The sequence below is a fragment of the Nycticebus coucang genome, chromosome 22, assembly GCF_027406575.1.
Source record: "Nycticebus coucang isolate mNycCou1 chromosome 22, mNycCou1.pri, whole genome shotgun sequence".
Classification (NCBI taxonomy): domain Eukaryota; kingdom Metazoa; phylum Chordata; class Mammalia; order Primates; family Lorisidae; genus Nycticebus; species Nycticebus coucang.
In genome coordinates, this window is record NC_069801.1 from 43,121,980 (window position 1) to 43,147,520 (window position 25,541).

The following is a 25,541-nucleotide window of genomic DNA, read 5'->3' on the forward strand; positions in this document are numbered from 1 at the left end:
AGAGACAGAGTCTCACTTTATGGCCCTCAGTAGAGTGCCATGGCCTCACACAGCTCACAGCAACCTCCAACTCCTGGGCTTAAGCGATTCTCTTGCCTCAGCCTCCCGAGTAGCTGGGACTACAGGCGACCACCACAACACCCAGCTATTTTTTTGGTTGCAGTTTGGCCGGGCCGGGTTTCAACCCACCACCCTCGGTATATGGGGCCGGCGCCCTACCGACTGAGCCACAGGAGCCCCCCTATTTTTTATTTTTTGTAGAGACAGAGTTTCACTTTATGGCCCTCGGTAGAGTGCCATGGCATCACACAGCTCACAGCAACCTCCAACTCCTGGGCTTAAGCAATTCTCTTGCCTCAGCCTCCCTAGTAGCTGGGACTACAGGCGCCTGCCACAACACCGCCTTTTGTCTATTTTTAAATTGGGCTGTCTGTCTTCTTATTATTGAACTATAAGAGTTTCTGATATAACATGAATTGCTTCCACCTTTTGCTATTGTGACTACTGCTGCTATGAACATAGGTGTACAAATAGAATGTCTTAAATTTGATGAAATCTAATCTATTGATATTTTTCTTTTATAGTGTGTGCTTTTTGTGATGTACTTAAGAAATCTCTGGCTCAGCACCCATAGGTTAGGGTGTTGGCCACATGCACCGGGGCTGGTGGGTTCAAACCCAGCCTCAGCCTGCTAAACAAGGACAACAACAACAACAAAATAGCTGGCGTTGTGGAGCCTATAGTTCCAGTTACTTGGGAGGCTGAATCAAGAGAATCACTTAAGCCCAACAGTTTGAGGTTGCTGTGTGTCTCAAAAAATAAAGAAATCTTTGCCAAATCTAAGATCACTGAGATAGTCCCTTTTATCTTCTTCTATAAATTACATTTATGTCTAGTCTACAAGGTCAGGCAATTAAGTTTGTGAACTCATCCTAGAAGTGCTTTGAAGAAGAGGCACTGGCGTCAGTGTAGTTTCCCAAGGGGAATATTTTGAAGATGACCATAGTGATATTCAGCAATGATGTACGTAGTACTTTCTCTAGGACGAGTTCATAAACTTAATTGTCTGAGCTCATATTTTGAGTTAATTTTTGTATATAGTAAGGTAAGAGTAGAGGCTTTTTTGCACACTATATTCAATTGTTTTAGTAGCATTTGCTGAAAAGATTATCTTTTCCTACTTAATTTCTTGGCACCATTGTTGAAAAACAGCTAACCACATATAAGTTAGTCTATTCCTGGACTCTCTGTTCTGTTCCATTGATCTATATGTCTGTTTTTATACAAATACTATATTGTTTCATTACCATATCTTTGTAAGTCTCAAAATAAGGAAATGTAATTTCTCTAGCTTTATTTTTTTCAAAATTGTTTTAGGCCATTTGGATATTCAAATAAACTTTTATTTATTTTTTTTCTGAGACAGAGCCTCACTATGTTGCACCCTCGGTAGAGTGCTATGGTGTCACAGCTCACAGCAAATTCAAAACTCTTGGGCTTAAGCGATTCTCTTGCCTCAGCCTCCCAAGTAGCTGGGACTATAGGTGCCTGCCAAAATGCCCAGCTATTTTTTGGTTGTAGTTGTCATTACTGTCTTTAGCCAGCCAGGGCTGGGTTTGAACCTGCCAGCCCCGTTGTATGTGGCTGGCACGCTAGCCAATGAGCTACAGGTGCCTACCCCCAAATAAACTTTTAAAACCAGCTTTTAAATTTCTGGAAAAAAAAAAAAAAAAGAAAGCCTTTTGACGTTTTGATTGTTATCATATCTAATCTAGAGACCAATATAGGGAGAACTGTCATTTTAACAATATTAAGTCATCCAATCCATGAATATGGCATATACCGCTCCATTTGCTCAGGTATTCTTTATTTTCCGCAATGTTAGGAAAATTTTTGAAAACCCTAGAAATCATTACTGATACCAAGTTAGCTGGTTCAGGCCACCTTCTCCCTTTTCTTCAGGCTTTCTGGCAGCTTATTACTCCAGCAACAACCTCATAATTCCTTTTAGGTACATCTTAATAGGATAGCATAGCCAAAACTAGAAAGAAAACTGGCAACAAAACAGGCATCCCACCCTAGTTAGAATAGCTGTCATCAAAGATAAAAATTAACAAATGCTAGTAAGGATGCAGAGAAAGGACAACTCTTACAAATTATTAGTAGGAATAAAAGTTAGTGTAGGCATTATGGAAAACAGTATGATGGTTTTGCAAAAAAATAGAAATACCACATGATCCAACAATCCCATTACCATTTCCTTTTCTTTGGATATATAATATATATATAACTATATAACTATATATATAACTATATATCCAAAGAAAAGGAAATCATCAATATGTTACTGTAGCACTATTCACAATAGCCAAGCTATGGAATCAATCTAAGTATCCATCAATGGATAAAGAAAATGTGATGTACAAATAACAATGGAATGTTATGGCTCGGTGCCTGTAGCTCAGTGGCAAGGGTGCCAGCCACTTACACCAGAACTGGTGGGTTCGAACTCAGCCTGGGCCTGCCAAACAACAATGACTACTACAACCAAAAAATAGTCGGCGTTGTGGCGGGCGCCTGTAGTCCCAGCTACTTGGGAGGCTGAGGCAAGAGTATCACTTAAGCCCAAGAGTTTGAATTTGCTGTGAGTTGTGATGCCACGGCACTCTATGAGGGCGCAACACAGTGAGACTCTGTCTCAAAAACAAACAAACAAAAACCCCCAAAATAATGGAATGCTATTTAGCCATAAAAGAGAAAGTCTTGGCTTGGCATCTGTGGCTCAAGCAGCTAAGGCTAAGGTGCCAACCACATACATCTGAGCTGGTGGGTTTGAATCCAGCCTGGGCCCGCCAAACAACAATGATGGCTGCAACCAAAAAATAGTTGGGCATAGTGGTGGGTGCTTGTAGACCCAGCTACTTGGGAGGCAGAGGCAGGAGAATCGCTTGAGCCCAGGAGTTGGAGGTTGCTGTGAGCTGTGATGCCACAGCACTCTACCCAGGGCGGCAGCTTGAGGCGCTGTCTCAAAAATAAATAAATAAATAAATAAATAAAATAAACTCTTTCTTTCATGGTAATGTGTACAAGCTTGGTGAATACGTTAAGTGAAATGAACCAGATGCAGAATGACAAATACCACGTGTCACTCAAATGGGGAAGCTAAGAAAGTTGATCTTGTAGAAGTAGCGATTAGAGCAGTAGTTACCAGCAGAGAAGGGGGGTGGGCACAGAGGGACAGGCAAAGGTTGGTTAATGGATACAGAAGAACAGCTAGACAGGAGAAATAAATTCTAGGGCACTATAGGGTGACTACAATTAACAATTTAGTGTATATTTTCAAACAGCTAGAAGAATGGATTTTGAATGTTCCCAACAAAAAAAATAAAGATAAGTGTTTGAGGTGATGGATATGCCAATTATCCTGATTTGACCATTACACATTATATATGTGTAATGAATATCACTGTACCCCATAAATATGTGTAATTATGTGTTAATTAAAAAATAATAATAAAGGCCAAAAAAAAAAAGTTATCTTTCAAAATGCACTTATACCAACAGATTAAGATCCATACCAGAAAGGGATGAGATGTGGTAGACAGCTAAAAAGCCAGAGGCTTATTGAGCCAAACTCACACAATTTCATAAGGCTGAACTTATGAAATGATACTTATCAGTATAATCAACATACGAGCATCTTTGTTAAATAAACAGAGCATAATAACATGCAAGACAATATGGAATATGATGTGATTGGTGGGAAAACACCCTTGTTTTGCAGCATTGATAAGCAATCCTTAGATGGTCATCGAAAACTTACTGTTGGACAGGACTGAGCCCGGTTCCAGATCAAATCAAACTTTTCTTCCTGTAAGGTGGAAAAGAATAAAATTAAGCCACAAACAGGAGAACAGAAAAGGCCATATCACATTTAAATTCCCCAAGACTGGCTCGGAACCTGTAGCACAGTGGTTACGGCACCAGCCATATACACAGAAGTCGGCGGGTTCGAACCCAGCCTGGGCCAGCTAAAACAACAATGACAACTCCAACAAAAAATAGCTAGGCATTGTGGCTGGCACCTATAGTCTCAGCTACTTGGGAGGCTGAGGCAAGAAAACTGCTTAAGCCCAGGAGATTGAGGTTGCTGTGAGCTATGACTCCACAGCACTCTACCCAGGGCAATAGCTTGAGACTCTGTTTCAAATAAAGAAAAAAAAGAAAAGAAAAATAAATAAATTCCCCAAGACTAAATTCTAGAACTAAATACAACTAAAACAACCTTTCAAATTCCATTGTTTACAAACTGACAGAAAGACAGGAAAAAAACAGACATATGTTTTACTGTTCATTGTCAGAATTACATGCGAAGAGTAGTTGCTTCAACATACCAAACTCTCTGGAGACCTCTGGCAAGTGGTAGAGACATTAAGTCAGTCAGAGGGAGAGCTAAGGTTTGTTCAAACAGTGGGTATCAGAGATCTAAAACATCATGAAAAGTGCAGCTCTTTTGGCTATTGAACTCACAATGGGTAAGAACATGTATTTTTAAGAGATTGAAAAATACAGTGATACACATGGCTCGGCGCTTGTAGGTCAGCCAGCTAGGGCGCCAGCCACATACACTGGAGCTGGTGGGGTTGAATCTAGCCCGGGTCTGCCAATCAATAATGACAACTACAACCAAAAAAAAGAATAGCTGGGTATTGTGGCAGGCGCCTGTAGTCCCAGCTACTTGGGAGGCTGAGGCAAGAGAATCGCTTAAGCCCAAAAGGTGGATATTGCTGTGAGCTGTAACGCCATAGCACTCTACCCAGGGCAATAGCTTGAGACTCTGTTTCAAAAAAAACTCTGTTTCAAAAAAAACTCTCTGTTTCAAAAAAAAAAAAAAAGAAAAAATAGTGATATACTTACAACCAAAGGCTCAATTTTATCCTTCCATCTATATGTTTTTCTCCTTAATCTTATATAAATTTAGCACTATTTGTGTGTGCTTCATATAAACTTAAGCTAAGTCCCTTCATCAGGGAAGAAGAATAATTAAAACTAGTTGATAACCCAATGCTTCAAATGCTTTATTACAGTGGCTGATTTCCAGCAGCATCCCTTCTCTATCACAGATCTTAATGGTCAGGCAGTGGCTGGTGATCATCTCTAAGACAACAATTTCAAAAAGGGAAAAATAAAGAAAATGCCACTTGGTAAGGAGAAATGGCAGAGAAAGACTAGGAGAGGCTCCAGATTAGCTCAGATATAAGCTAATCCCCCTTACAGACAAGAAGGGGAAAATATGCTAGAGGCCTTGTCTTAAACTCCAACGTCTTGGTTGGAAAACACCAAAAAGAAACAAAAGACATCTGGAAATTACTCAGCAACAAGAACTTATACCATGTTCCCTTGTCAGAGACTTGACTCAAAGACATTTCTAAACCAGAAAGAGGGAAAACAAGAGCCATAAATATACCATAAGGAGCTTCCAATGTTTGGTGCTCAGGGCATAATAAAAAACCTTAGAGTTGTAAAAGGGTAGTTCTCAAGAGGCAATAAACATAGAAAAAGTAAAGGCAACTGCCTGCTAAGGTTAGAGAGGTGACCTTCATGCTGAAACACTTTCATTTTCCAACTAAACTACTTACTGGAATAACTGCGTAGACTGTATCTTTTGCTGCAAAATACTGCTGCCAAATCTGTATAAAAAAGAGAGTGTCTGTGACATGTGGGTAATCTTTTCAACCTGTGCTAAGAAATAGTGACAAGCATTCATTGTCCAGAGTAATGTGTTATTTGATAACGAGGAGAGACCCAATGTAATACTTTTATTATTAGTATGTAATTACAACAAGGATTTTATATAATCCACTCTTCTATATGATTAAATGGTAACTCTTAACAACAATTCCTGTCAGAGAAAGTGATTCTATGACTCTTTAAATCACTGCTTTCAAGATGCGCCTTGTGTGTGATAAACAACCTCTTTATTTCCATTTCTTTCTTTCCTCCCTAAACCTGCATGTCCCAGCCAACAATGGGCTTTCTCAGGGAGCCAGGATATCAGTCACTCAGAATGTAGGGTTTGGGGTTAGGCAGACCTAGATGTGAATCTTAGCTCCAATCATTTACTCACTATGCTACTGTGGGCAAATTACTGAAAACTACCTAAAAAACACCAATAAATAGCAATAAAAGCAACCTCACAGAATCACTGTGAAGACTAGCTGAAGTAATGTAGATTTGTGCCCAACACAGTGCCTGGCACAAAGTAAACACTACAAATAATAAAACTTTTATTAAGTATCATGCCGTGTTATAGGTAGCTCTTAAAAATCTTGCTTCTACAAAGTCTTCCATCTGGGGAAGAGATGGAGTCTGCTGGATCTAACTATGGCATAGAAGTTCTACTTTGGGCGGCGCCTGTGGCTCAGTCGGTAAGGCGCCGGCCCCATATACCGAGGGTGGCGGGTTCAAACCCGGCCCCGGCTGAACTGCAACCAAAAAATAGCCGGGCGTTGTGGCAGGCGCCTGTAGTCCCAGCTACTCAGGAGGCTGAGGCAAGAGAATCGCTTAAGCCCAGGAGTTGGAGGTTGCTGTGAGCTGTGTGAGGCCACGCACTCTACTGAGGGCCATAAAGTGAGACTCTGTCTCTACAAAAGAAAAAGAAGTTCTACTTCTGCTTGGCACCAAAGAACAAAGCAGGCACAATTGTTCATGATGCAAAACACCAAAAAATAAAGAATAAAAATGTATAAAGTAGAACCTCTGTAAGTTGACCAAAGGACTGTAACAAACTGGTCAACATAGGGAACTAGATCTACTGTACTGATATGTAGATATGGTGCATGCGTGGTCTATGAAAATCAGGTCAATTTAAGGAGGTAGTTAATGTAGAGAGGTGGTAGATGATGAAAGTTCTACTATGTAATGAAATTACAAAATAAGAAAATAGGAAAAAGGAAAAAAAAAAAACACCCATAGTCCTACTACCCTAACACTGCTATTTTGATGTATTTGTTTCTGGTATATCTTAGTATTTTTTTCTTTTTAGTATACATAGATATAACGTATAGTCAATCCTGTGTCCTGCTTTTTTATCATTTAGCATTATATCATATGGATGCTCTGTGCTCAGAGTTTTTACTACTATTCATATTGTCCTACATGTCTTTTCATGTTATTGGCTCTAAATGAAAAGCCTTCCCCTCTGTATCCCTGACCCCCCAAATTCTTCCTGTCCTCTAAAGCTGAGTTTATATGCCTCTTCTTCCAGGTAGTCTCCCTTGATCATTTCAGTCAAAAGTCTTCCTATGAATTGCTTTTGTACTTTCTACCTCTATAAAGAAGCCTATGATATGCTAGTTCATTACAAGGTCACCTGCACATGGATCTAGCTCCCTCACTTATTTGCAAAGGTCTTATAGGCAGGACGTCTGCTTGAGTTGTCACCAACGTCTTGCAATAAAAAATATTCAGAAATGCTGCCTGTGTTAGACGACTATGACATAGCGTAATAAAAAACATATATTTGGTTTCTGCCTTGGTTCCAGCCACAGAGCTTCTAAATGAAGCATTTAACTCAGGGAAGTTAATTTAGGGACATTTGAGCTGTATCATTAAGAATGATCAGGGGTTGGCAGCGCCTGTAGCTCAAGGAGTAGGGCGCCGGTCCTATATGCCCGAGATGGCGGGTTCAAACCCAGCCCTGGCCAAAAACCACACACACAAAAAAAAGAATGATCAGGAGTCAGTCAAGTAAACAAGCAGGCTGGGAAGGTGAAAGATAAGGCAGGAGGAGATAAGAGACATGTTCTAAGCAGGGAATGACAACACTAGCAAAGGCACAGAAGTAGGGGAAGGCATCATCATCAAGGTGACACCTGAGTGAGCTGGTGTTGAAAAATGGGTTACCCTCCTTTAGAGTTGCTCTGCTCTGGTAACATTCCTGTTGAAATGTGGGGCTCCAACTGTAGATACACAGAGCACAGATACACACAGCATAGATACACAGAGCACAAAAGGATGATTACCTCCTAGGACCCATGCAAACCACACCATTTTTTTTTAAATTTTTTTTCTATTACATCATAGCTGTGTACATTAATGCAATCATGGGGTACAATGTGCTGGTTTTATATATAATTTGAAATATTTTCATCAAACTGGTTAATAACAGCCTTCATGGCATTTTCTTAGTTATTGTGTTAAGACATTTATAGTCTACATTTAGTAAGTTTCACATGTACCCTTGTAAGATGCACTGTAGGTGTGGTCCCACCAATTACCCTTCCTCCACTCCCCTCGCTTCCCCTTATTCTTGGGCTATAATTGGGTTATAGCTTTCATATGAAAACTATAAATTAGTTTCATAGTAGCAAACCACACTATTAATGCAGCCTAAGGTTGCTTTGCTTTTTTTGTTTGTTTTTTGCATGTTAAAACATGCCTTCTCAATTTAAGGAAAGCATATTCTGATTATTTTGATTAATTTATTATGAACCAACACTGAAATTTATGAGACTGATAGATAATTCTTAATACAGCTGAACTTGGTTACTAAAATTTTTTTCAATCAATACAAATTTGTATCTAAAGCTATAGGTCTAAATCATACTTGTCATAATCAGGTCTCCTGGGCCTGGCTTCTCTCTCCCCTAAATGATTTTCTTAGTGTCCATTTTCCACTGGTACTTCTTCCCAAAGGCACAGCCTGAGTTCTCCCTGCGACTTTGCATAAGCCTCTATTAACAGAAGTTAGAACCTTGTCTGATCTAATTTGTTTTTGTGTCTGTCCTTCCACTAGGCTTAAACTTCTTGAAGGTTGGGAATTCTCTGATTTATCTCTGTCTGGCACAGAGATAGACTGATACTAAATAGGTATCAAATAAATGTCAAACCTATAGTCCTAGCTACTCAGGAGGCTGACGCAAGAGAATCACTTGAGTCCAAGAGTCTGAGGTTGCTGTGAGCTATGATGCCCTAGCACTCTACCGGGAGCAACAAAGTGAGACTGTCTCAAAATAAAGAAATAAAGAAACAAACAAATAAATAAATGGCACTGCATTCAAAGAAAACCCATGACAATGGGCACAATTCTCTCTAAGAGAATATGATACAGAGTCAAACAGACATGAGTTCAGTCCCAGCTCTATCACTGACCAAGTCACAAAATCTCTTTAAGTCATAGTTTCCTCAGTTGCAAACTGGGAACAAGAGCACCAACTTCACAGGGTTGTTAAGAGAATTTAATGGAGTAGTGCATATGAAACGCTAGGCATAGTACCTGACATACTGTATACTGCTTTCATTATTATTTTGATTCTCTCAATTTATCTAACATGTAATTCACAGGACTATACAGAATGCAAAAGAAATAGCTTACTACTGTTTAATTACAAAGAAAAGTATTGTAGACATGAGAATGTAAATAGGAATGCAAATCAAATCAAAGTACATGCGATAGATCCTAAGTGCACTGAAAGGTCTCCAGGAAGCTTCCTGCAGAAGGTCCTGTAATAATTGAGAACTACGAATGCAGGAAAAGGAATATGGAAAGTCATGGAACATTTATGAGCAGGTTCCCAGGATTTATTTTCTTTGTTGATTTAAAAACATAAATATAGCACTTACTCTCTGCCAGGCACTATTCTAAGTGCTCTATAAATGGTAACTCATTTAATTCCTCAATAACTCATTTAAACTCAATTTGAGGAATTAAATGAAATAATATATTATCTCCACTTTACAGTAGAAAAACTAAGGCCCAGAGAAGTCAACTAACTTGTCCAAGTCACACAGCTAATACGTGGCCCTTCCTGGACTTAAAACTGGCAGCTTGGTAATATACTATGCTCTTCCATAATGAAAGAAGAACTTTAAGAGGACTCAGCTGGTAAGGATATTACAGGTGGAATGGGAAAAACTAGAACAAGGTGAAAAGGCAGTACAACAATCCAGGCATTGAGTGCCAATCATTTTAAATAAAATGTGGGACAAGGCACAGTGGCTCACGCCTGTAATCCTAGCACTGGGAGGCCAAGGCAGGTGGATTGCTTGAGCTTGGGAGTTTGGGACCAGCCTGAGTAAGAGTGAGATCCTGTCTCTAAAAACAGCCAGGCATTGTGGTGGGCTCCTATAATCTCAGCTCCTTGGGAGGCTGAGGCAAAAGAATCACTTGTACCTCAAAAAGAGTTTGAGGTTGCTGTGAGCTATGATGCCACAGCACTCTACTTAGGGCAACAGAGAAAGACTCTGTCTCTAAAATAAATAAATAAAAATGTGGGCAATAGGAATGAAAAAGAAAGGAAACATTAGTTGATCAGACACATAAGAGTAAGACCAAGAAAGACAAGTTTTGTTATGCTATTAGTCTTCCTGTAATTCATCGTTTTTTGCCTTTTATTACTACCTTTCATTATGGTTAGAAAGGTGTCAGAAAATGCATGCTCTTTTCTACTCTCAGATGTAGTCCACAGAACACATATTTTCATAGAGTGTGCCAACCCATTTTCATTCATTACCTGTTTTATGTCCTCTGCAGTTTTCTCTTTTACCATCTCAATGTTAAAGACTGAACTGAGAGTCTTGAAAAAGAAAATAAAAGTAATTAATGCCAACAATTAAAAAATAAAACAGAACAGCTTAACTATCTCTAAGCTTGTGAGAGACAACATGTCAGGACAGTGAAGCAAATCTGTCATAAGTAAAGAACAAGTATAAGAAAACCTGTGTGCTCAGATAAAGTGAACCCCAAGCCCAGGCAGGTTTTCATGGTTCTATTCTTGGGGAGTATCTGTTACATCACTGCATACTTCCCAAATGCTTCTCCCTCACCAGTAAGTCCTGCAGCACTATTCAGCTGGTTAAGATGAGAAAACTTGGTTATTTTTATTTAACTGCTAGTCTACCAGGAATAATTCCTTATTTGTAAATTAAGTGACAGACTAAACATGTTTTTAATTTTTAAAAACTACTCCCTGTAGCTGGGTGTTGTGATGGGTGCCTGTAGTCCCAGCTACTTGGGAGGCTGAGGTAAGAGAATCGCTTGAGCTCAACTGTGTGAGGTTGCTGTGAGCTATGATGGCACAGTGCTCTACAGAGGGCGACAAAGTGAGACTCCATCTCAAAAAAACAAAACAAAACACTACTCCCTACAGAAATGAAGGGTGTTGCTACATTTTCTTCAGATGTCCTCTAGCATTCCCAGGACTCACATGTAGGCAAGGAGTCATGTCAAGGACACAAAAGTTCATAGACATATTTCTCATCTCTATACTTGGAATATCATCTTATACAAAATCATTGGATCACAATTCATATGTTCAAATTTGCAGCCTCTTATTACAGATGTACCATATAACTTCAGACCTGGGTCCCTCTATCTAATTAGAAACCCACCTTGGCCTTAGTGAATCCCCTGCTGATAGGCTGTTTCCCCATGGCATCTGTCTGAAATACACAATAAGACAGGGTGTTAATCTATATGTTAATGACAAGGAACAAATCACCAACCTAGATGGGATATCTAATCTCCTTAAGTAATTTTGTACCTCAGAACCCACTTCTCTCTACTTTTTATAATTGTACACCTTGTTCTAAAATTATTGTCTGTGAGACTTTTCTCTCACTAAGATTCTGAGATGCAAAGATGAGAAATTTATCAGTAACCACCATCTTCTGGTACTGAGAGTCTATTATATACCTGCCATTATGAATATGAGGAACTTCTTCCATAATCAGGCCTGTGTGGATTTACTGTGCTTTACCCTCTGACCTATTCCACACTGAGCAACAGTGGAGGTGAGAAGTGGAAAGATGTGTTATCAAAGCCCCCTTATTTCTGACAGCTTTTTGATGGCAGTCATCCTTAGCAGATTAGAGTCTTTTTTAGTACTCAGGCTTTGTATTTTCTTCATCAAATTAGACTCCCCCTCAAAAATGGCCAAAAACAACTGAAAGTGATTATTTTTCCTTCTGGCCCATTATCTCTGATAAAGGCTACAACCAGTTAGCATTTGCCGCTTGTATGTTCATGTATATTTCACAAAGAGGTGAAGAGCATCCGATGACAACCTTAGGTCTCACAGTATGGATGTGACCCAAAATTTACATACTAAAATATGTAATTTATTAAAAAATACTTTCACTTATTCTATGGTTAGGCCATCATACTGATCTCCCTTCCCAAACTATGCATGTAGGTAGGTTTTACTGTCTGCATTCCTGTTGTGCTTCATTTTAGGGTAGAAAGGGAGAATTAAAAAATTTTATTATAAAAGGGGGTATTGTGTCCTGTGTGGTAGGGAATTAGTGACTCAAAGAAAAAAAAAGACACTGGGGACTGTGCACAGTGGCTCACATCAATAATCCCAGCACTTTGGGAGGCTGAGCTGGGAGGATCCCTTGATTCAAAACCAGCCTGGCAATATGGAGAGATCCCCATTTCTACAAAAATTTTAAAAATTAGCTGGGTGTGGTCCTAGCTATTTGAGAGGCTGAGGCAGGAGGATTGCTCAAGCTGTAGAGTTTGAGGCTGTAGTTTGCTATGATCAGGCCACTGCACTCTAGATTGAGCAAGAGTGAGAATCTGTCTCAAAAAAAAAAAAAAAGCCTTTGGAAATGGACAGTATAGTTAGCCATTAGCCTTCCTCTCTAGCTACCTAGATAAGGAAGACAGTAAGTGAACATTTACCTAAGAGCTGCCATAATTTAAATTACATCTTTACTTATTCTTTATTTTATCATCATAAAGTTGAATTTCTAAGTCTGTTTATTAAAAAGGGACAAAGAGCTTTTCCATGTAATATTGAGAGTTTATAATATAGTAATATTTCCAAGAGCCACTGACTTATATCTTGCTATTACAAATGTTTGCCACAGTAAATGACGATTGTTAAAATATTTGTAGCAGAGAGCTGTTTGCTCACATAAAGTCATAAACTGTGTTTGTCACAAGAGGTTGAATTTGCTCCCCAACATTGTGATGATTAACCCACTGACTATTAACCTGGTTCTAATTAACTAGTTATCAAGACTGAGTACCTTCTCTTAAAATTTAGGACACCCAAGGTAAAAAAAAGTCCTTTCTAAGAAGAATAAATTATCTCTAATTTGACTTTAAAATGTAGAATCCCAATTTTCCACTGTAACTACCTTGTTTCAGGCTCCCAGCAGCCCATTCCCTGTTCTGGCCTCTCCCACTCCAGTTTGCTCTATGTTTCACCCTAGATTAGTATTTTTCAAATAATAGGTCGTGAAATTAGTAGATTATGATTGGAATTTTTTAAAAGATGAAAAAGAAAAATAAGAATGAACCATATGTTGTAGAAGCAAGCATTGGTTCATAAAAATTTTTTATTAATAATCATATACATACATGTGTACTGATTTGCAATGTAAAATTTTTTCTTACTGTGGGTCATGGTCAAAAAGTTTCAAAGACTACACTAATCTTCCTATACACAGCTTCCCATACACAGTATGGATATGTCCCCAAATTTACACACTGAAGCATGTATTTCACTAAAAAATATGCTTTTGCTCAGTCTTAATTCCTATTTAAGGGTAACAATGGCTAATATGTATTAAGTACATATTATGTGTAAAGGGTTTTACGTGATATTATCTTATTTGATCTTCAGCACAACTCTATGTTAACTCTACTGTTAACATTCCTATTTTACAGATAAGTAAACTGAGGCATGGAAAGGTTACATAATTTGTTCAGAGTCACCCAGCCAGTAAGTGCAAGAGTTAGGTCCTTGATACCTGGCTTCAGATCCCATCTCTGCTCCCAAATGCTTCAGCTTGGAGTTTAATGACTAACTTACGTATTTAGTCTTAACATTTCCCTCTTTATTTTAATTGGACAAGGTATCTCACTGTCCTCTGAAACACCTTTTACTTTCAAAGCTCAAAATGGGAGTGGGTGGCTGGTTGTCGGCAAACTATATCCAACTTGCCAAATGTTTTTGTAAATTAAATTTTATTGCAACACAACCACACCTATTTATTTGCTTATTGGCTATGCCAGCCTTTGCATTGTAATAGCAGAGTTCACAGTTGCAACAGGGACCACATGACCAACAAAGACTAAAATAATTACTATTTGGTCCTTTATAGAAAGTTTCATAGGCCAGACCCCGTGGCTCACGCCTGTAATCCTAGCACTCTGTGAGGCCAAGGAGGGTGGACTGCTTGAGCTCACGAGTTTGAGACCAGCCTGAGCGAGAGTAGAGACTGCGTCTCTAAAAAAAATAGCTGGATATTGTGGCAAGCACCTGTAGTCCCAGTTAAATGGGAGGCTGAGGCAAGAGGATCACTTGAGCCCAAGAGTTTGAGGTTGCTGTGAGCTATGATGTCATGGCACTCTACTGAGGATGACAAAGAGAGACTCTGTCTCAAGAAAAAAGAAAAAGTTTCATGACCCCTGCTCTATATCAAGTCCTACTTTCTCTCTGCTTAATTTAGATACTTCATATCCTTCCTAGCCTCGGTCAGGTTCTATTCCCCAGGGAACTTTTCCCTGATCCCTACCACCCACTGCCTTGTGTGCCTTGCCTTGACCACTAGACTGCACCTTCTTGGAGTAGGAACTACCCTTCTCCATCATGACCACAGTGCCTTGCCCAGAAAGAATAGGATACACATCTATGGAGGCAGACTGATGGAGAGAGGCTGTTTGGTTTACGCAGCTGACCCATCAGTGAACCCACTTCAAGGACAAGGGTTAGGGGAAGGAGGTTGGAGGAGTGCTGCTAAACTAACAACATAAAAAGGGGCAGGTCTTACCTTCTGCTCCATACATTTGATGAAATCACCTTGCCTCGAGCGCCCCACTGGTTGTTTTCGAAACTCACTGCGCTTCTCCAGGCGAGACTCAAAAGCAGCTGGGTCAGACCTGATCAAAGGTAAACCAAAAGGTAAACCACCTGGATGTTTTGGATTTTGAAATAAAAAATAACAAAGCATTATGATCCACTCCAAAGAGAAAGGACACTGGCCATTCAGAGAGGCTTAAAGATATGCTTTCAGTTATTAAGGACTAGGCAGAGGGTAAAAAATCAAGGTAGAAAAAGAAATCCAGTTTTATTCAACTACTGTTACTCCTCAAGGGACCTGTGTAACATTTTTCTCCTGCAGGAGAAGAGAGGTTGGTCTCTCCAGATACTTACACTCTGGATCACCTCCTCAAGAAAGAATCCTATAGTATTCCCACTAGGTGTCAAACTTTTATTTGGACACATCTGGACATCTTCCTCTTCCTCCCAGGTTAAATATCTGTTTTATTCTGATCCTGGTGATTCAGAGGCTCAGGCAGCCTATTTTGCAGATTTAACATATGAATGTCTTACTGACCTATGCTCCAAAAAACCTGCTCCAACAGATAAAACATCAGAACTCACCCTTCATATCAAAATGGGACTAGTCTTTGTGCCAGAAGTCCAGATTGGGGTGCTGTCCTTGTTAAGAATTCTTCAGGCTATGTAGCTGATCATGGGATATTTGGCTTTGTTTGCTTTTGTGAAGATACCATCTAGGGACTCCAGCTCCTTGGTTGTGAGACTCATACTATTATGGATGACATCTGGCAGGGGTAAAGAAACAGCAGGCTTAAGGTAAAATGTGGCCTTCTAGGTCCTGAGCCTTTTGACTGAATCGAAATTTTACACAAGAAGTTTTTATTAAAAGAGGTGCATCAGAGGAAGATAAAGCTTTTCTTGCCATCTTTGGTAGTTTAAAAAAAAAAAAATCTTGCAATCAGAAGGCTGCATGTTCTCTACCCCTGGTAGGATCTAGGGACAACTTGACTATCCCTCTGCTGGAATTTCTTAGACAAGGCATTATAGAAAGCCTCCTTTCCGTAAAATTGCTTTCTGGAGGTGACATCAAACACCATTCCCTTCACTGCCATGATGGATGGGCTGATCTTTCTTCTTTCCATAGTGAGCCAGTTCCTCCTCAGTGAACAGGAGGAGGGACTTCCTGCTTAGTGGGGCACAGTACTTCCCAGGCCAGGGCTACAGGCAGTCCTAGGACCTACACTAGGACCAGGGTCAGCCCTGCTAGTAGCCACAAACACCTGGGCTTGCTATGGTGAGCACGTAGAAAGGATGAGGGGCAATCTGAGCAGCAGAGATCTTGCTGGCCTCTGGGGATAAAAACAAGACTGAGTCCCTACCTCAGGGAGCTTACTATCTAGCTGCAGAGAGATAGACAAGTAAGTAAGTATATGAGAGTGCTACAGGTATCATGATGACATTTGTTCAAACATCCCCAAATGATTAAGATGGTTTCATGCCTCTGTGCTTTTGTTTATGCTGCTGCTCCTCTTACCTGGAATATGCCCTCCTCTCCAATTTTTTCTGTGATGGACCATAATGCTCAAAGAAGTTTGGGTAAGAAATAAGGCTAGAGAGACCAGCAGGGACCAGGGCATGAGGACCTGTGTGGAACACTAAGAAAATTGGATGTTATTCAGTCAATGGGGCACCTTGGGAAGCTCACTCTTCAGGAGATAACCGTATATGTAAATATTGTTGATGGGAATGATCTAGCAGAGAAAGAAAACAAAACCAGTCATTCATTTGTTCAGAAGCAGGTGAGAATGAATGGGAGTTGACAAAGTCGTAGTCAGTATGAGTGTGTAACTCTTCAGAGATGCTTTGTGTAAACGAGATCAAAGAGAGATAAAAGACAGACAGCTGGAGGGGAATGGAAGCCAAAGAAAGGTTTTTAAGATGAAAAATACTTGGGACTATCTAAATGCTGTTGGAAGAAGAGCAAAATACTCATTCATTAACTCCATCATTGTTTCAGAAAATGAGAAAGATCACTATAGTGAGAGTGAAATAATTGAGGTAGAGGGGTCCAAGAACAGAAGTGGGAAACATTAGTTAGAGAATGAGGGCAATGGTTCAGGTGAGGATAGAGTAAATTAAGGAGTGAACTGAGGCAGTGAAAAGTAGAGATGAGACAGAACTCATAGAACTTAAGGCAATTGCCTTCCTACCCTGAAAAACTCTCTCTCAAGCCTTTAATTTTCACCTTTGATCTTCAGTTCTTTCCACCTGAACTCTTCAGACCCTCCTACCGCCCCCTTGCACCCCGCCAATGTATCCAGGCACTTCATCTGGGGCTGAGGGGTAGTGTTAAGAATCCTGGATTCAAAGTCGGACAAATCCCAACTTGCTGCGTGACCTTTGGCAAGTCTCTTACTTTCTCTGATCCTCAATTTTTTCATGTTACTGAGAAGGTTCAACTGATGATCCAACTGTGACACTATTAGTCTTTGATTTGCTCCTCCCCCCACCCCCAACCTCTTTTCCTTTGCAGTCAGGGGACTAAGCTGTAAGCAGAGGAGACTGAGCTCTGGGCCAGGCCTCAGTTGACTTAGCATATGACCTTGAGCGAGCTAAGTCCCATCTGCAGAAGGTGGCATTTTTCATTTTTACAATGAGACTAGGTCTTTCTGGACTGCTTGAACTGACAGTAGTCATAATAGTCCACCCTCGCGTTTCCAGATCTAAAAAGTACAGACACAAAAGTGTAAACAGCCAGAGCTTTGCAGACTCCCAACTCTGACACTATTTGAGCGACCTTAGGCAAATCATTTGTAGAGTGGGGACAGTATTAGTGTCCACCTGACAGGGCTGTCGCAGGACCCCGAGTTGGGGCCGTGCGCCGCCCCTCCTCCCCCTCCCTGCCAGTCACCAGCCAGCCAGGACCCGCACCTGCGCAGCTGCTGGATCTTGTCACGGTAGCGGTCGTAGAAGGGGTTGGCCTGGAGTTCGGCTTCTGCCCCAACCCCACTGCGGTCGGCGCCCCACTCGGGCTCGCCCGAGGCGCGGCGCACCGGGAACACACGCAGCTGAGCAGGCGACACGAGCCCCAGGCCTAGGGCGCGACTACGCACCGCGCACAGGCCCCGGTAGAGGCCGGCTACCTGCAGGACCGCGGGTCCCGCGACACCCGCCACAGCAGCCATGGCCGCCCCCACCTCCACCGCTTCCTCCTCCTCCTCAGGCGCGTTGGCCTCGGCCCCCGGCCCGCGCGCCCGCTCCATCCCCCTCCGAGTCCTCCGCGCCGGCGCTGCAGCACCGAGGTTCCGCGCACCCAAGGTTCCGGGTGCGGGTGAGGGTGAGGGGTGAGGCGGGGCCGGACGCGGTGGAAGTTCGCGGCTCCGGCCTCCGCACCGCGCGCTCCAGCCGCGGGGTGTGCGCCACGGCCCGCCTCCTCCCGGGAGGCTGCCTGGATTTACGCCCTCCCACTTGGGACCGGCAGCCTTTGCGTGCCAAGTCTCTTCTCTAAAGAGAAGTCCGGCTCGGACTTAAAGGTTCTTTCGGTGTTTGCTTCTTTTTGAATCTACTTGGCACTCGCTGTAATAGTGTGTCCTTCAGCATCGAAGGCCCTTTTTCATCAACTACAACCACAGCAGCAATTTCTCTTTACTGAGGTTACTAAATGCAGGTCATTTTATGGGTGTCATACCCTGTGAGGCAGTTATTATCCTCATCTTACAGGTGAGAAAACTGAGGGCAAGAACCATGAAGTGACTTGTCCAAGCTCTACCCAAGAGCTGAGTTCTTTTTAAGACACCAGCTACCTCCAAAGCTTCCATTCCCTTTTTTCCCTGACATCCACCTTGAACTCCAGCCAAACTGAACTACTCTTCTCTCCCTCAGAGACACCAGCATTTGTTCTTGGACATATCTTTATTCAGGCTCTTTTTGCTCTCTGGAATGATGCTTCTCACTTGAATCAGGAATGAGCTCCTAGGATCAAGGGTGGTGATCAATATCTTTGTGTCTCACATGCTCATAGCCCAGGGCCAGGCTGGGAGCAGGCTCTTTGTGACAGCACTCACCAGTCAGCTTTGCATGGAAGTCCTTCCTGGCTCGCTTTGACCTGGTAGAAACCTCTCCTGGGGCAAAGATAGAGCCTTCAACTTTTGCTCAACTCAGCCTGCACTCGTGGAGATAAGTCCTGGGTCAGGCCTGCCCTGTGCCAGGAACCGTGTAGTGAAAAATTAGTAAGTCCTTCAAATGTGCCGACCTGTAGATGGACGCTTGCTATTCTTTCTGCTGTGATCTGTGTGTGGCTTCCTTATCATTTAGGGATCAATTTACATGTCAGCACCTCAAAAGAACGTATCTTGATGAACCACCCATCCCTCTATAGTCTTTACCCATGACCCTGTTTTATTCTCTTTATAGCATTTGTCATTATCTGAAATTCTTAGATCTGTGTTTATGAGGTTGGACAGTTAAGTTTGTGAACTCATCTTAGAAAAAGTGCTACATACTTTATTGCTGAATATCACTAAGGTCACCTTCCAAGTATTCCCCTTGGGAAGCTACGCACAAATGCCAGCACCTGGTCCATTTTTCAGAGCAATTTTGGAACTCTTTTCTGGCCATCAGAGCGGCTGTCATATAAGGTCTGCCAATTAAGTTTTCGAACTCATCCTAGAAAAAGTGCTTTGAAGGGTGGACTAGGCCACTGGCATTTGTGCATAGCTTCCCAAGGGGAGTACTTTGAAGGTGACCATAGCGATATTCAGCAGTGAGGTATATAGCACTGTTACTTTAACATAAAGGAAGGATTTACCTTAAGATAATGAGGAATGATCTGTATGGATATCTAGAGGAAGAGACTTTTAGGTAGAGAGAACAGAAGTGCAAGGGCCTTGATAAAGAGTTTACTGTGTCTGAGTGAGGGCACGGCAGTAGAACTGAGCCTAAGAAGGTATAGGGAGGGTTAGATTGCTCAGAGCTTTGTAAGCTTGGTTAAGGACTAAGATTTTAAATCAGAGTGAGATGGGAAGTCACTGTAGGTTTTTCAGCAGAGGAGTAATATGATCAAATTTTAAGGATCATTCTGGCTACTGGTGGAATTTAGGGTATGTGGGATAAGGATGGAAGCTCTCCCACAAATGATTAATTTGTTACCTAGGATTTAACTTGGTTTTAGCATCCAAACCCCATGTCCCGAGAACCGCCTTAGTCCTGGGAAAACCAGGATGTTAGTCATCTTACAGGGAGACCAGTAACCCAAGTGAGAGATGGTAGTATTAACAATGATGGAAAAGTGGTCAGTTTCGGGTGTATTTTGAAAGAAAGCTTGAAGATTTTGCTAATGGAGTGAATGTGGTTGTGACAGAATGGACAGAGTCAAGGATGACTTGCAGGATTTTGGCCTAAACAACTTGAAGGGCAGAAATGCTATTTATGAACAGGATGGAGGATGCAGATAGAATAGATTTTGGAGGTTAGATGATCAGAAGTTTGGTTTTGGACATGTTAGTTTGAGATAATTTCATAGACTGGCAAGGAGGGATGTAAACCAGGCTGTTGGGTATATGAGTCTAAAGTTCTGAGGAGCATTCCAGGAGAGATACAGTTGTGAATTGTCAGTGTATGTATGATGTTTAAAGCCATGAATCTGGATGAGATAACTGAGGGAGTGGATATAGATAGAGCACTCAGGATTGAACCCTAAGGCACACCAAAATGTAGAGATCGGGGAAAAGAGGAGAAACCAGCAAAGGAGACTGAAAAGCAGGGGCCACTAATGTAGGACGACAGCCAAGGGTAAGTGGACCCTGGAGAGAACTCTTGTGCTAAAAAGTGCCCTAAGTCACACACTGGAGGATTAGAAAGAGGGGAGTAATTAAAATGGTGCCAAGAAGCCTTGCTAGGATCAGTGATGCAAGCTGCTGGGAGGCCACCTTAAGCTTCATTAGGGAATGGCTTTCTAATCGAACTGCTTGTAAATGAACCAGTCTGCCTCAGGAGTTGGTGAACAAGTTCCTGACTTAAGTAAGTCCTGAATCAGAGGGAGTAGTGGCTGGGTAGGGAAGATCCACCCCCACGACTCATGCATCTGATGGGAGTTGGGCTAGACAACTCTCAAAGTCCTTTGAACCTAGAGATGATGTGATTCTGGGAAGTCAACTAAAAGGACTGTTAGCCACAGAGTAAGGGTTGAACTGAGCCTGGAGGGATGAGCAGATGGTGGGAAGTTAGGGAGGGGGCTCCCCAGAGAAGTTACAGCATGAGCACAACTCCAAACACCTGAATGAGCAGGGTCCATTAAGGAGTCTGGCCTGGCCAGAAAGTGAAGATTGAAGAGGGAGGTGATGCTGGAAAGAGATGCAGAGCCAGATGGTAGGGAGCCCCCACTGGGCTTGATAACCCAGGAAATAGCAGCCAGCACTTGTTGAAGGAAGGCAACGAAACAAAAGAGAGATTTTTTTTTTTTTTAAATTGAGACAGAGTCTCACTTTGTCACCCTCAGTAGAGTGCTGTGACGTCACAGCTCACAGCAACCTCTAACTCTTGGGCTTAAGTGATTCTCTTGCCTCAGCCTCCCAAGTAGCTGGGACTACAGGTGCCTGCCACAACACCTGGCTATTTGTTGTTGTCATTGTTGTTTTTAGCAGGCCCAGGCTGAGTTTGAATGGGCTGGCCCCGGTGTATGTGGCTGGTGCCCTGACCACTGAGCTATGGGCACCAAGCTGATTTTTTTTGTTTTTTTTTTGAGACAGAGTCTCACTCTGTTGCCCTTGGTCGAGTACTGTGGCATCATAGCTCAAACTCCTGAGTTCAAGCAATCTTCCTGCTTTAGCCTCCCAAGTAGTTGGGACTATAGGTTCTGCCACGATACCCCCTCTTAGTTTCTCTATTTTTATTAGAGATGGTGTCTTGGTCTTGCTCAGGCTGATCTCAGACTCTTCAGTTCAGGTGATCTACCCACGTCTACCTCCTAGAGTGCTAGTAACAAAAAGAGAGATTATAGGAGCCAAAGAAGGAATATTGACTACATGATTCCCTTGAGAAAGTTTTCTCCTGACAAACTTGGTCAGAGACTTGTTGAGGGCCAGCAGGGCTGCCCAACGCTGTGTGTTCCTTGCCCCCCACCCAACTATTTCCTAAAGACCAGAAACATAGCTACATCCCTAAGGGAGCAAGGGCCCTTTCCTGGGGGCTGCTCTGTGGATTCGTCATAAGGGGTAGATTGGCCCCTTTGGCCCAGAAGATACCACTGGATGGAACCCCTTCCTTCTGTGAATACAAGACCACTCCATAAGGACTGCCCCTGGAATACCCAATGCTCAGAACCCAGGGGCCTCTCCTTTAGGGAACAATGGGGCCTGGGCATTCTGGGGATTCCTATTGGCTGGACAGATGGGTGGGTGAGTTCCCTAGTTCCCTGCCTAGAGCCACCAGCCAGGTACCAAGCTTAACTTTATGGATTCCCCACAGAAGGACTTGAGCCTCCCTGGTGGTAAGTGCCCCTTGCTTTGTCCCCTAGGGCTTAGGGGCAAATACTCAGTGAAGACCCTTTGTATGGATAGCATGGTGGCTGCTTGCATGGAGGAGTGCTAAGCAGTTAGGAGATAGTCTGCTCTAGAAAACTAAGGCAGAGACCATGCTCTGCCCACCAGAAGAGATACTGTGAAAAGCCCAGGACAAACGCAGTTCAATGTTGAAGGTGTGTGGTGGAATGGGAAGGAACACTGGTGTCCCTATCAACTGGTGAACTTTTACTCCCTTCATGGCCTTGCCCTTTGCGAGGCTTCTCAATCTAATGGATCAGATGGGTCCTGGGCTGGGAACCAGAGGCTTTCCTGAGCCTGGGCAGGCCATGCCTACATCTAGCTTTCCTGCTCTGTAAAGGCTAATAGTGGCACTTAAGCTCCCTGGAAATCTAGTTTTGAGTGAATAAGAGAACAAAGGGGCAAGTCAATGAGGAGGGATAGAAGGAAAGGAGAGAGCAGATAAGAGAATGGACTGATGAATGGGGTAAGTGAAGGAGAAGAACAACTCTGGCTCCAAGCTAGAGCTCTCAGCCAGCCATCCTCTTTCTCTTTCTTATTGCCTCAGTGTGGGTGTCACTGTACTTTGGATTCCTGGGGCTGTGTTCGGTGGTAACTGGAGGCTGCATTCTCTTTCTGCATTGGAGGAAAAACTTGAGGCGGGAACAGCAAGCCCAGCAGTGGGTGGAGGTGATGAAAGCTGCCACTTTCACCTATAGCCCACTGCTGTACTGGATTAACAAACGACGACACTATGGCATGAATGCAGCCATCAACATGGGCCCTCCTCCCACTGTCACCAAGACTGAGACTGCAGTCCAGAATCCAAATCCTCGGTGGGAGTTGGACATCCCTGAAGGCAGGAGCTATGCCGTCCAAGACAGCAGCCCCAAAGTGGAGGCCTCCATTCCCTTGCAAGCTGCACTGCATCTGGCCCCCCAAGAGCCTCTACTGTCCCCGATGCTGCAGCCCCAGAACAGCTCCCCACTCCCAATTCCCATCTTTCAGGAGATGCCCTTTGCCCTGTCCCTCTGCAACCTACCTCCCATGCTGAACCACTCTGTCTCCTACCCTTCGGCCTCCTCTCCTGAAAGGAATGTCCACTTCCATTCCCTGCCCACACTGGCTCATGGAGACCACTGCTTCAATGCCAAGCCTCTGGCTTCAGAATTGTAGCCTCCTCTCACTGAGAGTGGGAGCTGCAGATATCAGGTGCAGAGTAGGAAACGGAACTAACCTCAGGGAGGTAGTATTGACACAGAGATCAGAGCTCATCTGGATGTCACATTATGAAAGATTAAAAAAAAGTCCAAGGTTCCCTTGTGTCTCATTTGCTGTTAGGAGGGCAAGGCTCTTCCACAGCTGAACAGGAGTACTTTGTAAGCCAAGATGGTCACAGAATCTCACCAATGTAAATGGGGACTTCAGGTTGGCTGTGGGGAGACATGCTGAACCAATATTTGCGGATGTACTCAATATCCCTCCTCCCAGCATTTATTTAAGACCAAAAATGTCTATCAGGCCTTGGGCTAAGTACATAGACACTGCTATTCTGTGGGATGTAAAGCACAGCTGCCATAAGGGTGATAGCTGCTGGGGGCATATGAGCTTTGGTGACTCACAGTAGCCATGTTGAAGGTTCAAAGCAAGTCAGCATGAGACCATCAGTCAGCATGAGCCACACCACACCACTAGCTGAATTGTATTCTTTGTTATTATCTACGATGTTTTGAGTTCTTATGTGGCCATCTTTGTACATTATTTCTAATAACTCACAAGAAACTTGCCAAATTCAGGGGTCTTCAAACTATGGCCCACGGGCCACATGTGGCGGTGATTGTATTTGTTCCTGTTTTGTTTTTTTACATCAAAATAAGGTATGTGCAGTGTGCATAGGAATTTCTTCATAGTTTTTTTTTTTTAAACTATAGTCCGGCCCTCCAATGGTCTGAGGGACAGTGAACTGACCCCGTTTAAAAAGTTTGAGGACCCCTGGAAGAGACAGGTTCCAAGGGCCTTAAGTTGGAAAGCCAGTTCTCAAATTTACATCTGCCTGGCATCAAAGTAACTGATCTTCCCACCATACACCAGGGTGCCATTTCCTGATGATGTCTTCTTAGAAAACACTTGGTGGGGCGGCGCCTGTGGCTCAGTGAGTAGGGCGCCGGCCCCATATACCAAGGGTGGTGGGTTCAAGCCCAGCCCGGGCCAAATTGCAACAAAAAAATAGCCGGGCGCTGTGGCGGGCGCCTGTAGTCCCAGCTGCTCGGGAGGCTGAGGCAAGAGAATCGCGTAAGCCCAAGAGCTGGAGGTTGCTGTGAGCTGTGTGACGTCATGGCACTCTACCGAGGGCGGTACAGTGAGACTCTGTCTCTACAAAAAACAAAACAAAACAAAAACACTTGGTGAATGCCTGTGTGTTAGGGTGTCAGTAATGTAGTCCATGTTTTGGTTTGGAGGAAGGGCTGGGTCACTGAACCTCCTAAAATTATACACAAAGATATATCCATAGCTTTTATCTTTCTTAAAGCCATCCATGGCCCCGCAAATATTAAGATCCACTACATGGGAATATTAGTAATTTTTGTACCTTCTAAAATTGGTCCTAAAAGGAGAAACAAATACTGGATATTTGGACTCAGTTTCAAGATAAGAAAGCCCAGCTATGTTACAAGATGTAAATTTCTCCCTTTCATTTTGGAAAGGAACGATTATCAATGACCTAAGCTTTCTGTATAGTCTTCCCCTTCCCTGAGGGGAATGGCCATCCAGATTTTAGGGGTAGGGAGGAGATTCTCAAAATCTAGCAAATATATGGAGTTGATTTTTTTTCTTATTTTTCTGTGTGTAAAAATCACTCCATCCCCTGTATAACCCCTCTCATGATGGATTTCAGGCAGGGGCCCTACCCCCTTTTTAAAGGCAGTGGAACATTTCTTGCAAACATGCTCTTATATTCAATCGCTAAATATAAAACAGGCCTAAGTGGCGCTTGTTGGCTGACTCATGGTAGGGGCTCACTCCTCCCCCACTTCATCTCTTCCCACCCTGTAGATGCCTCAAGCCTGATGTGTTCAGGCCAAATACTTCAATACTTAAACAATACTTAATACTTAAAGCAGATTTTTCTTCTTCTTCTTTTATTTTTTGACACAGTCTCAAGCTGTCGCCCTGGGTAGAGTGCCGTGGCGTCACAGCAACCTTTAACTATTGGGTTTAAGCAATTCTC

The 25,541-nt window shown here is 42.7% G+C and overlaps 2 protein-coding genes across 4 annotated transcripts in view; one reads left to right on the forward strand and one right to left on the reverse strand.

Annotated features, from left to right (window-relative positions):
- ATPAF1 (ATP synthase mitochondrial F1 complex assembly factor 1) overlaps positions 1–18,190 on the reverse strand; it is a 44,612-nt gene extending 26,422 nt beyond the window's left edge. Inside the window, exons 1-6 of one of the 3 annotated variants that reach the window (XM_053575741.1) lie at positions 17,727–18,190; positions 14,785–14,893; positions 11,392–11,442; positions 10,515–10,577; positions 5,640–5,690; positions 3,824–3,871 (exon numbers count right to left, since the gene is read on the reverse strand). In XM_053575741.1, coding sequence (XP_053431716.1) covers positions 3,824–3,871; positions 5,640–5,690; positions 10,515–10,577; positions 11,392–11,442; positions 14,785–14,893; positions 17,727–18,058 — 654 coding nt within the window. In that variant the 5' untranslated portion in view covers positions 18,059–18,190. The remainder of the gene's footprint in view (positions 1–3,823; positions 3,872–5,639; positions 5,691–10,514; positions 10,578–11,391; positions 11,443–14,784; positions 14,894–17,726) is intronic. The other 2 variants (XM_053575739.1, XM_053575740.1) reach the window with 2 other exon arrangements.
- A 4,039-nt stretch (positions 18,191–22,229) lies between these two features.
- TEX38 (testis expressed 38) lies at positions 22,230–23,555 on the forward strand. Its single transcript, XM_053575742.1, has 2 exons — positions 22,230–22,281; positions 22,881–23,555. Exons 1-2 carry the CDS (start codon positions 22,245–22,247, stop codon positions 23,486–23,488), a joined length of 645 nt encoding a protein of 214 aa, XP_053431717.1. The 5' UTR covers positions 22,230–22,244; the 3' UTR covers positions 23,489–23,555.
- Positions 23,556–25,541: the final 1,986 nt, after the last annotated feature.

Coding starts and splice junctions, on each gene's coding strand:
- TEX38 (XM_053575742.1), top strand. CDS start 22,245: ATGGATTCCCCACAGAAGGACTTGAGCCTCCCTGGTG. Junction 22,282..22,880: donor GGACTTGAGCCTCCCTGGTG/GTAAGTGCCCCT, acceptor TTATTGCCTCAG/TGTGGGTGTCACTGTACTTT.